The sequence below is a fragment of the Staurois parvus genome, unplaced genomic scaffold (genome assembly GCF_062004578.1).
Source record: "Staurois parvus isolate SC_StPar_1 unplaced genomic scaffold, SC_StPar_1.0 ptg001037l, whole genome shotgun sequence".
In the NCBI taxonomy this organism is placed as follows: Eukaryota; Metazoa; Chordata; class Amphibia; order Anura; family Ranidae; genus Staurois; species Staurois parvus.
Window position 1 is genome coordinate 857,501 of NW_028318833.1, and position 12,500 is coordinate 870,000.

General features: G+C 42.4%; 1 protein-coding gene across 1 annotated transcript in view; it reads left to right on the forward strand.

Annotated features, from left to right (window-relative positions):
• Window positions 1–12,500, forward strand: part of LOC149441008 (uncharacterized) — a 40,122-nt gene that overhangs the window by 3,848 nt on the left and 23,774 nt on the right. Inside the window, exon 2 of the mRNA XM_089657880.1 lies at window positions 9,645–10,003. Coding sequence (XP_089514006.1) covers window positions 9,655–10,003 — 349 coding nt within the window. The 5' untranslated portion in view covers window positions 9,645–9,654. The remainder of the gene's footprint in view (window positions 1–9,644; window positions 10,004–12,500) is intronic.

A 12,500-nucleotide genomic window follows, 5' to 3' on the forward strand; every position in this document is an offset into this window, starting at 1 on the left:
AGTGATCTAGTGTTACTGGGGAAGGGGGGGTCTTATGTTGCTTGAGGTCGTTTATTGTTAGTTGCAGGAGTGAATGTTGATGCTGACTACTGGGGAATCTATTGCTGCAGAGGTCTATTGTTCCTGGGGTCAATCTATTGTTGCCTTGGTGGGGTCTGTAGATGCTGGGACATGTGCAATATCTTAATTAAACACCTGGAAATGGTAAGATGTATACAGATGCTGTAAGAATGGCCAGCTGCAAACCGGTATAATAAGTCAAAGTATATATTGCCAACACACCATGGATCTTTGAAATACTGCCTGAATGATTATGCAAGTGATCACATCACAATGGTAAAGTGCAACATCTTGGGAACATGCAGGACCCCTTTGATGGACAGTATTTCAAAAATCCATGGTGTGCTAGCAATATATACTTTGATATATTGTTGCTGGGGAGGATCTATTTTTTTCTGGGTGGGGGGGGGGGGGTCAACTGTTGGAGGGGAGTCTTCTGTTGCTGGGGATGATCTATTGTCCAGGGATCTATTGTTGCTGGGGATGATCTATTGTCCAGGGATCTATTGTTGCTGGGGATGATCTAATGTTCAATGATCTATTGTTGCTTGGGGGTCTATTTTTTTAGGGGGAAATATTGTTGATGTGGAGGTGATCTATTGCTGCTGTGGAGGGTCTATTGTTGCTGAGGGTCCTATTGTTGCTGGGGAAAATCAATTGTTGTTGGGGGAATCTATTGCTGTTGGGGGTCTATTGTTCCTGGAGGGGTCTATGTTGATGGGGAAAATCTATTGTCGTTGGGGATTATTTTCCTGTGGGGGGGAGGGTTGTTGGCTTAAGGGGATCTATTTTACTGCCTTGCTTTTTATAATTAAGAAATTCCATGAAAATTACTACAAAATGATACTTGTTCTTTGTTCATTGAGTTCACGAGCTTAGTGACTCAATGGTTCCACGCTGACACCAGCTGGTACACATAGGACTTTCACCACTCACAAAACTCAGGAGGACATTTTTTTGTACAAAGTGTTTTTTTATACAGACATCATGTGAGTGTACTACTCTTCATTAATAAAATGTTGTCTAAGGATGAAATACTATGATCTGGTTATTCGTTTAATATAATACGCCGTGGGAGGAGAACCAACTGATGACGTGAAGGGGATCCCATTCAGCAGGATACCATCCCATTCACATTTGGTCCAATTAACCACTTCATGTCCGGACACTTTCAGCCTTTTCCTGCCCAGGCCAATTTTCAGCTTTCAGTGCTATCACACTTTTAATGACAATTGCGCGGTCATGCAACACTGTACCCATATGAATTTTTTAAAAAAAATTTTTACACAGATGCAACTTTATTTTGGTGGTATTTATTCACCACTGTGAGTTTTATTTTTTTGCTATATAAATAAAAAAGTCCAAACATTTTGAAAAAGAAAAGGGTTTTTCTTATAAAATTTTGCAAATAAATAATCTTTCTTTATAAATCTTATCTTTTTGGTAAAAAATAAAATAACCCAAATTAGTTTCTAACCCAAAATTATAATTAAAAAAAGTGTTTACATTTTTATTTTATTTTTTTTTATATTATTATTTATGTTTTTTAACATACTGTCATGGTGACACTGTACTACTTGTGGGGGGTGAGGAAGATTTAGTTTTTTTTTTACACTGACTGCTTTTTCACCCATAAAGGCTGTAAAAGCAATCATTTCTCCTTCTCTCTGGCTGCATTCTTGCAGCCCTCTGAGAAATACTGAGTGAGCAGTGATTGGTCACAGCTTGTCACATGGTACAAGGCTGTTGTGAATAGCCCTGTACCATGTGACCTCTGTGATCATTCATAGATTTCACACATAGTAAGCAATGATGTCAGAAGTGACATCTTGCTTACTACACTGCATGTGATCACTGATTGGCCAATCAGTGATCACAGCGATCAGTATTCCGCACTCCCAGGGAGCAAACACAGGCAGGGAAGTGGGGAGGACATTTATAAATGGCCACCCGACCCTGCACTGCTCCCGTCTGGCCATTTATGTACATGGGTCCGGACGGGAAGTGGTTAAAGGGACACAGGCGTTATATGACCTCACCAGGGGCGGACTGACCATTTAGCACTGGGGCAGTGCCTGAGGGCCCGGGGTCAGTAGGGGGCCCCATGAGATACCCCTGGTACCTTTTCATAGGCTTTTTTGGGTGTGGTTTGAGTGTGGCCGAGGACACAGGGGCCCCATGTTTTGCTATTGCCCAGGGGCCCCATGAGTTGTCAGTCTGGCCCTGGACCTCACTTAACGGTTTGGTCATATATTTGAGGTGAGAGCACAGCCGGTGGGGGTGAACGTATTTAAAAGTTATTTCACATAAGAGGTGAATTAAGAAGCAATGAATTTATAAATTTCAAGTGAACACAAATGTTTGAAGAATCATATATGGACATTTCTGTTTGCTATGTATATGGACACTGTTTTTATAATGGATTTATTCAATTATTACACTAATTGTTTATTGGAGCACGTGTATCTATATTTATGATTTGTCATTATCGGTAATAGTGGAGCGCAGCACAATTTGGCATTTATAATTGATCCCGTGTCATCTGATTTATGGAGGATCGTTCTGCTAACAGGAGAGGAGAGTACAGCCTGCACCTCCCGGCTCTCTCCTATCATTTCTCCTTTGCAGGCTTCAATGCTCCAGGCTTCTCTTTCCTTGTCCCAGCTGCGAGTGTGGGGATATGGGGAAGGCACTCAGTGGCCAGGCACAGTGTCCATGGTAAGATCGGTTTGAGGGGAGGGGAGGGAAGGGGAAAAGGGGGAGGGAAGGGGTGGAGGGGAGAGGAGGGGTGGGGAGGGGGAGGAGAGGAGAGGGGAGGAGAGGAGAGGAGAGGGGAGGGGAGGGGAGGGGAGGGGAGAGGAGGGGTGGGGATGGGAGGAGAGGAGAGGGGAGAGGAGGGGTGGGGAGAGGAGAGGAGGGGTGGGGAGGGGAGGAGAGGAGGGGTGGGGAGGGGAGGAGGGGTGGGGAGGGGAGGAGTGGAGGGGTGGGGAGGGGAGGGGAGGAGAGGAGAGGAGATGGGAGGAGGGGAGGGGAGGGGAGGGAGGAGGAGAGGGAGAGGAGAGGAGAGAGGAGGGGAGGGGAGGGAGGGAGGGGAGGGGAAAGGAGAGAGGTGGGGAGGGGAGAGGAGAGGATAGAGGTGGGAAGGGGAGAGGAGAGGAGAGAAGAGGAGAGAGGTGGGGAGGGGAGAGGAGAGGGGAGGGGAGGAGAGGAGAGGGGAGGGGAGGGGAGAGAGGTGGGAAGGGGAGAGGAGAGGGGAAGATTTTTAAGACTAATTATGTTTTAGCTTGAAATTCTACTTTAATATCGCAGCTTGCCAGGTAGTTTCTGCCCAGTCAATCAACACCACTCAGGTCTCAGGTCCCATATCAACGCACACCTTGACTATAACTATTGGCATTTAGGAGGGACACCCTGAGCCTTTGCCCACTCTACCCGTCCAGCATACTTCTGCCACCTCACTCACTCCCAGTGATAGAATGGGGTCCCAATGTGCACATAGCGCAAACCTCATGAGTGCACTTTTTTCATTTTACACTCCAGTACCTAGTGGCTCGGCCGAGGACCTCTGTGTCACTGATCTGCTCCTGTTGCTATGGGAGAGAGACCGCAAGCCCAACAAGCAGCCCCCTTGCTATGGCACGATACCAGGCACAGGTTACCATGCGTCATGACAGGCATCCTTGTACTGGTCACTAGTCTCTCCTTATCTTTGGCAATCACTTACTTCAACTCTACATCATGCTTACCCCAACTCGTTTTAAATGACGCAAACTTTAGAAATGTGTGTGTAGTTACATAGTTTGGCTGAAAAAAAAGATAAAAGTCCATCTAGTTAAACCATTAAATAAATTAATAAATAAATACAATGTTATAATGTTTGAACAACAAAACAAAAAGTTACACCCACAGTTGATTCAATGGAAGGCAAAAAACCCAGCAAAGCACGATCCAGTTTACTCCTGTAGGGAAAAACTCCTTCCTGATCCCCCGAGAGGCAATCGGATATTCCCTGGATCAACTTTACCTATAAATGTTATATCCAGTTATATTCTGTGTATCCAAGAAAGGATCCAGGACTTTCCTACAGCAATCCACTGAGCTGGCCACAACCAACTCTTGAGGGAGTCTATTCCACATTTTCACAGCTCTCACTGTGAAGAAACCTTTCCGTGTTTGGAGATTAAATCTCTTTTCCTCCAGACGTAAAGAGTGCCCCCTTGTCCTCTGTGATGACCTCAGGGGGAATAACTCTACACCGAGTTCACTATATGAACCACTGATGTATTATACATGGAGATCATATCCCCCCTTATGTATTATACATGGAGATCATATCCCCCTTATGTATTATACATGGAGATCATATCCCCCCTTATGTATTATACATGGAGATCATACCCCCCCTTATGTATTATACATGGAGATCATATCCCCCCCTTATGTATTATACATGGAGATCATATCTACCCTTATGTATTATACATGGAGATCATATCCCCCCCCTTATGTATTATACATGGAGATCATATCCCCCCTTATGTATTATACATGGAGATCATATCCCCCTTATGTATTATACATGGAGATCATATCCCCCCCCTTATGTATTATACATGGAGATCATATCCCCCCCTTATGTATTATACATGGAGATCATATCCCTCCTTATGTATTATACATGGAGATCATATCCCCCCTTATGTATTATACATGGAGATCATATCCCCCCTTATGTATTATACATGGAGATCATATCCCCCCTTATGTATTATACATGGAGATCATATCCCCCCTTATGTATTATACATGGAGATCATATCACCCCTTATGTGTTATACATGGAGATCATATCCCCCCTTATGTATTATACATGGAGATCATATCCCCCCTTATGTATTATACATGGTGATCATATCCCCCCTTATGTATTATACATGGAGATCATATCCCCCTTATGTATTATACATGGTGATCATATCCCCCTTATGTATTATACATGGTGATCATATCCCCCCTTATGTATTATACATGGTGATCATATCCCCCCTTATGTATTATACATGGTGATCATATCCCCCCCTTATGTATTATACATGGAGATCATATCCCTCCTTATGTATTATACATGGAGATCATATCCCCCTTATGTATTATACATGGTGATCATATCCCCCTTATGTATTATACATGGTGATCATATCCCCCCTTATGTATTATACATGGTGATCATATCCCCCCTTATGTATTATACAAGGTGATCATATCCCCCCTTATGTATTATACATGGTGATCATATCCCCCCCTTATGTATTATACATGGAGATCATATGCCCCCTTATGTATTATACATGGAGATCATATCCCCCCTTATGTATTATACATGGTGATCATATCCCCCCTTATGTATTATACATGGTGATCATATCCCCCCTTATGTATTGTACATGGAGATCATATCCCCCCTTATGTTTTATACATGGTGATCATATCCCCCCTTATGTATTATACATGGTGATCATATTCCCCCCTTAAATATTATACATGGAGATCATATCCCCCTTATGTATTATACATGGAGATCATATCCCTCCTTATGTATTATACATGGAGATCATATCCCCCCCTTAAATATTATACATGGAGATCATATCCCCCTTATGTATTATACATAGAGATCATATCCCCCCTTATGTATTATACATGGTGATCGTATCCCCCCTTATGTATTATACATGGAGATCATATCCCCCCCCCCCTTATGTATTATACATGGTGATCATATCCCCCCCTTATGTATTATACATGGAGATCACATCCCCCCTTATGTATTATACATGGAGATCATATCCCCCTTATGTATTATACATGGAGATCACATCCCCCTTATGTATTATACATGGAGATCATATCCCCCTTATGTATTATACATGGAGATCATATCCCCCTTATGTATTATACATGGAGATCATGTCCCCCCTTATGTATTATACATGGAGATCATATCCCCCTTATGTATTATACATGGAGATCATATCCCCCTTATGTATTATACATGGAGATCATATCCCCCTTATGTATTATACATGGAGATCATATCCCCCCCTTATGTATTATACATGGAGATCATATCCCCCTTATGTATTATACATAGAGATCATATCCCCCCTTATGTATTATACATGGAGATCATATCCCCCCCCCTTATGTATTATACATGGAGATCATATCCCCCCTTATGTATTATACATGGAGATCATATCCCTCTTATGTATTATACATGGAGATCATACCCCCCCCTTATGTATTATACATGGAGATCATATCCCCCCTTATGTATTATACATGGAGATCATATCCCCCTTATGTATTATACATGGAGATCATATCTCCCCTTATGTATTATACATGGTGATCATACCCCCCCTTATGTATTATACATAGTGATCATATCCCCCTTATGTATTATACATGGAGATCATATCCCCCCTTATGTATTATACATGGAGATCATATCCCCCCCTTATGTATTATACATGGTGATCCTATCCCCCTTATGTATTATACATGGAGATCATATCCCCCCTTATGTATTATACATGGAGATCATATCCCCCCCTTATGTATTATACATGGAGATCATATCCCCCCCTTATGTATTATACATGGTGATCAATATCCCCCCTTATGTATAATACATGGAGATCATATCCCCCCCTTATGTATTATACATGGAGATCATATCCCCCTTATGTATTATACATGGAGATCATAATTCCCCTTATGTATTATACATGGAGATCATATCCCCCCTTATGTATTATACATAGTGATCATATCCCCCCTTATGTATTATACATGGAGATCATATCCCCCCTTATGTATTATACATGGAGATCATATCCCCCCCTTATGTATTATACATGGTGATCCTATCCCCCCTTATGTATTATACATGGAGATCATATCCCCCTTATGTATTATACATGGAGATCATATCCCCCCCTTATGTATTATACATGGAGATCATATCCCCCCCTTATGTATTATACATGGTGATCATATCCCCCCTTATGTATAATACATGGAGATCATATCCCCCCCTTATGTATTATACATGGAGATCATATCCCCCTTATGTATTATACATGGAGATCATAATTCCCCTTATGTATTATACATGGAGATCATACCCCCCCTTATGTATTATACATAGTGATCATATCCCCCCTTATGTATTATACATGGAGATCATATCCCCCCTTATGTATTATACATGGAGATCATATCCCCCCTTATGTATTATACATGGAGATCATATCCCCCCCTTATGTATTATAATGGAGATCATATCCCCCCCTTATGTATTATACATGGTGATCATATCCCCCCTTATGTATTATACATGGAGATCATATCCCCCTTATGTATTATACATGGAGATCATATCTCCCCTTATGTATTATACATGGAGATCATATCCCCCCTTATGTATTATACATGGTGATCATATCCCCCTTATGTATTATACATGGAGACTTATGTATTATACATGGAGATCATATCCCCCTTATGTATTATACATAGTGATCATATCCCCCCTTATGTATTATACATGGTGATCATATCCCCCCCTTATGTATTATACATGGAGATCATATCCCCCCTTATGTATTATACATGGAGATCATATCTCCCCTTATGTATTATACATGGTGATCATACCCCCCTTATGTATTATACATAGTGATCATATCCCCCCTTATTTATTATACATGGAGATCATATCCCCCCTTATGTATTATACATGGAGATCATATCCCCCCTTATGTATTATACATGGAGATCATATCCCCCCTTATGTATTATACATGGAGATCATATCCCCCCTTATGTATTATACATGGAGATCATATCCCCCCTTATGTATTATACATGTTGATCATATTCCCCCTTATGTATTATACATGGAGATCATATCCCCCCTTATGTATTATACATGGAGATCATATCCCCCCTTATGTATTATACATGAAGATCATATCCCCCCTTATGTATTATACATGGTGATCATATCCCCCCTTATGTATTATACATGGAGATCATATCCCCCCTTATGTATTATACATGGAGATCATATCCCCCTTATGTATTATACATGGAGATCATATCCCCCCTTATGTATTATACATGGAGATCATATCCCCCCCTTATGTATTATACATGGAGATCATATCCCCCCCTTATGTATTATACATGGAGATCATATCCCCCTTATGTATTATACATGAAGATCATATCCCCCCTTATGTATTATACATGGAGATCATACCCCCCCCCCCCTTATGTATTATACATGGAGATCATATCTCCCACTTATGTATTATACATGGAGATCATATCCCCCCTTATGTATTATACATGGAGATCATATCCCCCTTATGTATTATACATGAAGATCATATCCCCCCTTATGTATTATACATGGAGATCATACCCCCCCCCCCCTTATGTATTATACATGGAGATCATATCTCCCCCTTATGTATTATACATGGAGATCATATCCCCCCTTATGTATTATACATGGTGATCATACCCCCCCCCCCTTATGTATTATACATGGAGATCATATCTCCCCTTATGTATTATACGTGGAGATCATATCCCCCCTTATGTATTATACATGGAGATCATATCCCCCCTTATGTATTATACATGGAGATCATATCCCCCTTATGTATTATACATGGAGATCATATCCCCCTTTATGTATTATACATGGAGATCATATCCCCCCCTTATGTATTATACATGGAGATCATATCCCCCCCTTATGTATTATACATGGAGATCATATCCCCCCTTATGTATTACACATGGAGATCATATCCCCCTTATGTATTATACATGGAGATCATATCCCCCCTTATGTATTATACATGGAGATCATATCCCCCCCTTATGTATTATACATGGAGATCATATCCCCCCTTATGTATTATACATGGAGATCATATCCCCCCTTATGTATTATACATGGAGATCATATCCCCCTTATGTATTATACATGGAGATCATACCCCCCCTTAATCTCTTCTTCTCGGTAGAGAATACATTCAGTTCCTCTAATCCTTCCTCATAGCTGATCTCCTCCATGCCTCTTATCAGTTTGGTTGCCCTTCTCTGTACTTTCTCCAGTTCCCCAATGTTGTTTTTGTGAATTGGAGCCCAAAATTGAACTTCATATTCCAGATGAGGTCTTACTAATGATTTGTACCCGGGGGGGGGGGGTGGATGATATCTCCCTCTCTGGAGTCTATACCTCCTAATACAAGAGAGGATTTTGCTCACTCGGCATTGCATTATTAAGCTTGTGATCTTCCGGAACTCCCAGATCCTTCTCCACCATTGACCCCCCCCCCTAGTTTTACCCCCCCAGTATGTATGATGCATACATATTATTAACCCCCAGGTGCAGAACTTTACATTTATCAACATTAATCCTCATTTGCCACATAGTTTCCCAATTACACAGTGCATTGAGATTGGCTTGTAAGTCGAAATAATGTCTTCTTCTTTTTCAGATTTATCACAATGTTTAACCCAAGAGATGGCCCAACAGACGCCCACATTGATGAGAGCAGAGAATTAATCAAAAATTTCAGCTTCAATGACTGCAAATTGGGCAATCAAGGCTACAATCGGATGCTGCTGCAGCTGTTTGGTTTGCCAGGTAATGGCAAGTCATCCTTCATCAATTCCTGCATATTCGCTCTTGGAGAGAAAAAACGATTCGAGAACTGGGCAAAAGAAGCAAAATCAGCCGGTGGAAGCACCACAGTTAGAATTCCTTATAAGATCACAGAGACCATGACAATGGTTGACAACCGAGGAATGCCAACATTGGCTGATCATGAGACCGGGGAGATTTATGCTCAGCTTGGTAAGTACATTACTACAACTGTACATTAAAAGTGTATTCAAAGCCAAGAGCAAAATGTTATATATTGTAGCTAATCAGTCCTTAAAGGTGGTGGCTGCATTTGTTTCCTTTTTAAGAGATTCTTTCACCTGGTATTCCCACCACCAACAAACTTCCTGTCTTACCCCTGGTTCACATCTATGCGGATGGTGCCGCTGTGGATCCGCATGAAAATCCATGCAGCCGCACCACCTGCACAGAGAAAATGCGGACCCGCGGGCGGGTGCCATTAGTTCAAATGGCACACCGCCCACACTGGAAAACGCAACCGTACTGGGAACCGAGGTCCCATGCGGGCTGCGTTTTCAGAAGTAGTGCAGGGACTTCTTTCCCTGCGTGTCGCAGGGCACAGGAGTCCATTCAAATTACTGGGCTCTCGTGCTTGTGCAAAACGCGGCCCACACGGGGGTTAGGGAGTCTCACTGCACTGCACTGTACTGCATCTATTAACCTCCTTGGCGGTATTCCCGAGTGTAGCTCGGGGTAACATTTCAGTACCAAGAGCGGTAACCCCGAGCTACACTCGGGCTTACCATGCGGCACTGCTCCGGCATCTGTTCTTCACTTACCTTACCCTGCGCTCCCACGATGTGTCCCCTGCAGCGTCCCCGGCCATCTCCTCCGGCCGATGCCGGCATCCGGCTTCTGTGTCCTGTCCCTGTGACGTCGGAACGTACGGGCGCCGACGGCGGCGGGAAATTTAAAAATTTTAAATAATGTCATTTTTTTTTTTTTACATTTTACATAGTAAAACATTGCTGTCTCAACCAATTTCACATACATTTTGTCCCTACTGCTTTGTCCTGTGCCCTGCCTGCATTTTGTCTGTTCTTTCTGCCTGGAAACTGAGAAACGTCCATGGCATCCAAAAAGCGTCCCTTTAGGTCAAAAGCGGTTTAGATCGGCTAGAGAACAGCGATAGTAAATCAGAACCACTTGCAGAATTGAGTGATAATGATTTGTGGGGGAAATTCGTCATCAGACACTGAAAACGATTCTGCGACTTTGCTCAGCGATGTGCGAACTTGGCGCTATATTTCAAATTTCAGTGTTTTTGGTTTGATTATATTATTGAATTAAATGTATTAATATTATATTATTATTTTTTATGATTATTTATTAAATTATAATTTATGATTTTGTGTTTCAAATTTTATCCTCCCCGGGATGTTTACTAGACTCTTGTTCGGACAGATTTCAGTGAGTTATTCCTAAATATTACAGCCTACAATAAAAAAACTACATATTTCCATGCAAAATAATGGTACCACTTTCAGCACCAAAAATCGGAAATAATCATACCGCCAGGGAGGTTAAGGAGAGATGCAGTCACACTAGTCTGCTAAAGTGATTTGGTTTTCAAACACACCCCACTCATCTCCATTACATGAGGAGGAAGCCATGGGTGTAGCCAAAGGAGTTGCAGTGGCTCCAGGGGGCTCCTGCGGCCTCCCTATCACATCTGGACAGGAGGGGCGGTGGGGGCAGCATTTACTAGAACCGGTCTGCTGTATTCTCCTCCACTTACAGCAGCTGAAAGCCATTCTTACCTGACTGCAACACCAGCTTGTATAAGGTATGTGAAGGAGGCTCTAGGATTACAGTACATGGCCACTGCTGATGTGAAGGGGAACGCCGGCATAAATGAGGACTCCTGATGTTAAATAGCGAGGCACTAATGTAAAGGGGTACTCCTAACGGGGAGTGTTCTGATGTAAAGAAAGATTCTGACATAAAGGGAGACTCCTGATGTAAGGGGGGAGGGGGCTCTGTTGTAAAGAGGGACTCTGATGTGAAAGGGGATCGCCTCCTGTGAGCAGGGATTATTAATTCAAAGAGGGACTCCTAATGCAAGGGGGGGAGGACTTCTGATGTAAAAGTGGACTCCTAATGTGCAGGGGGAGAATTCAGATGAAAGAGGGAACTCCTGATGTAAACTCTGATATGCGGACTCCTGGTGTGAAATGGGGACTCCTGATGTTAAGGGGGACTTCTGATGTGAAATGGGGACTCCTGGTGCTAAGTAGGAAGATCTTGATGTAAAGAGCACTCCTGATGTGATGGTGGGATTACTTATGTAAAAGGGACTCCTGATTTAAAGGTGACTCCTGATGTAAAGGGGACTCTGACGTGAAAAGGTGGTGCCTGATGTAAGGGGACTCCTGATGTAAGGTGGCTCCTGATACTGACAAACAACTATCCTTATGATACAGCATACACAAGCATGCCGGCTGTCACTCCCTTAGCCTCTATGGATACACTCCTCTAACCTCCCCAAACACAACCCTGGCTGCCACTGGCAGATTGTCGGGAGACTTCCACCCTGTTTTGTTGCTTCACCTCTTGGCCACTTCTTCAGTAGCATAGAACGACACGTAGGGGTGGATTTACTAAAGGCAAATTGACTGTGCACTCTGCAAGAGCACATTTGTGTATTGTGTGTGTGTATTGTGTGTAT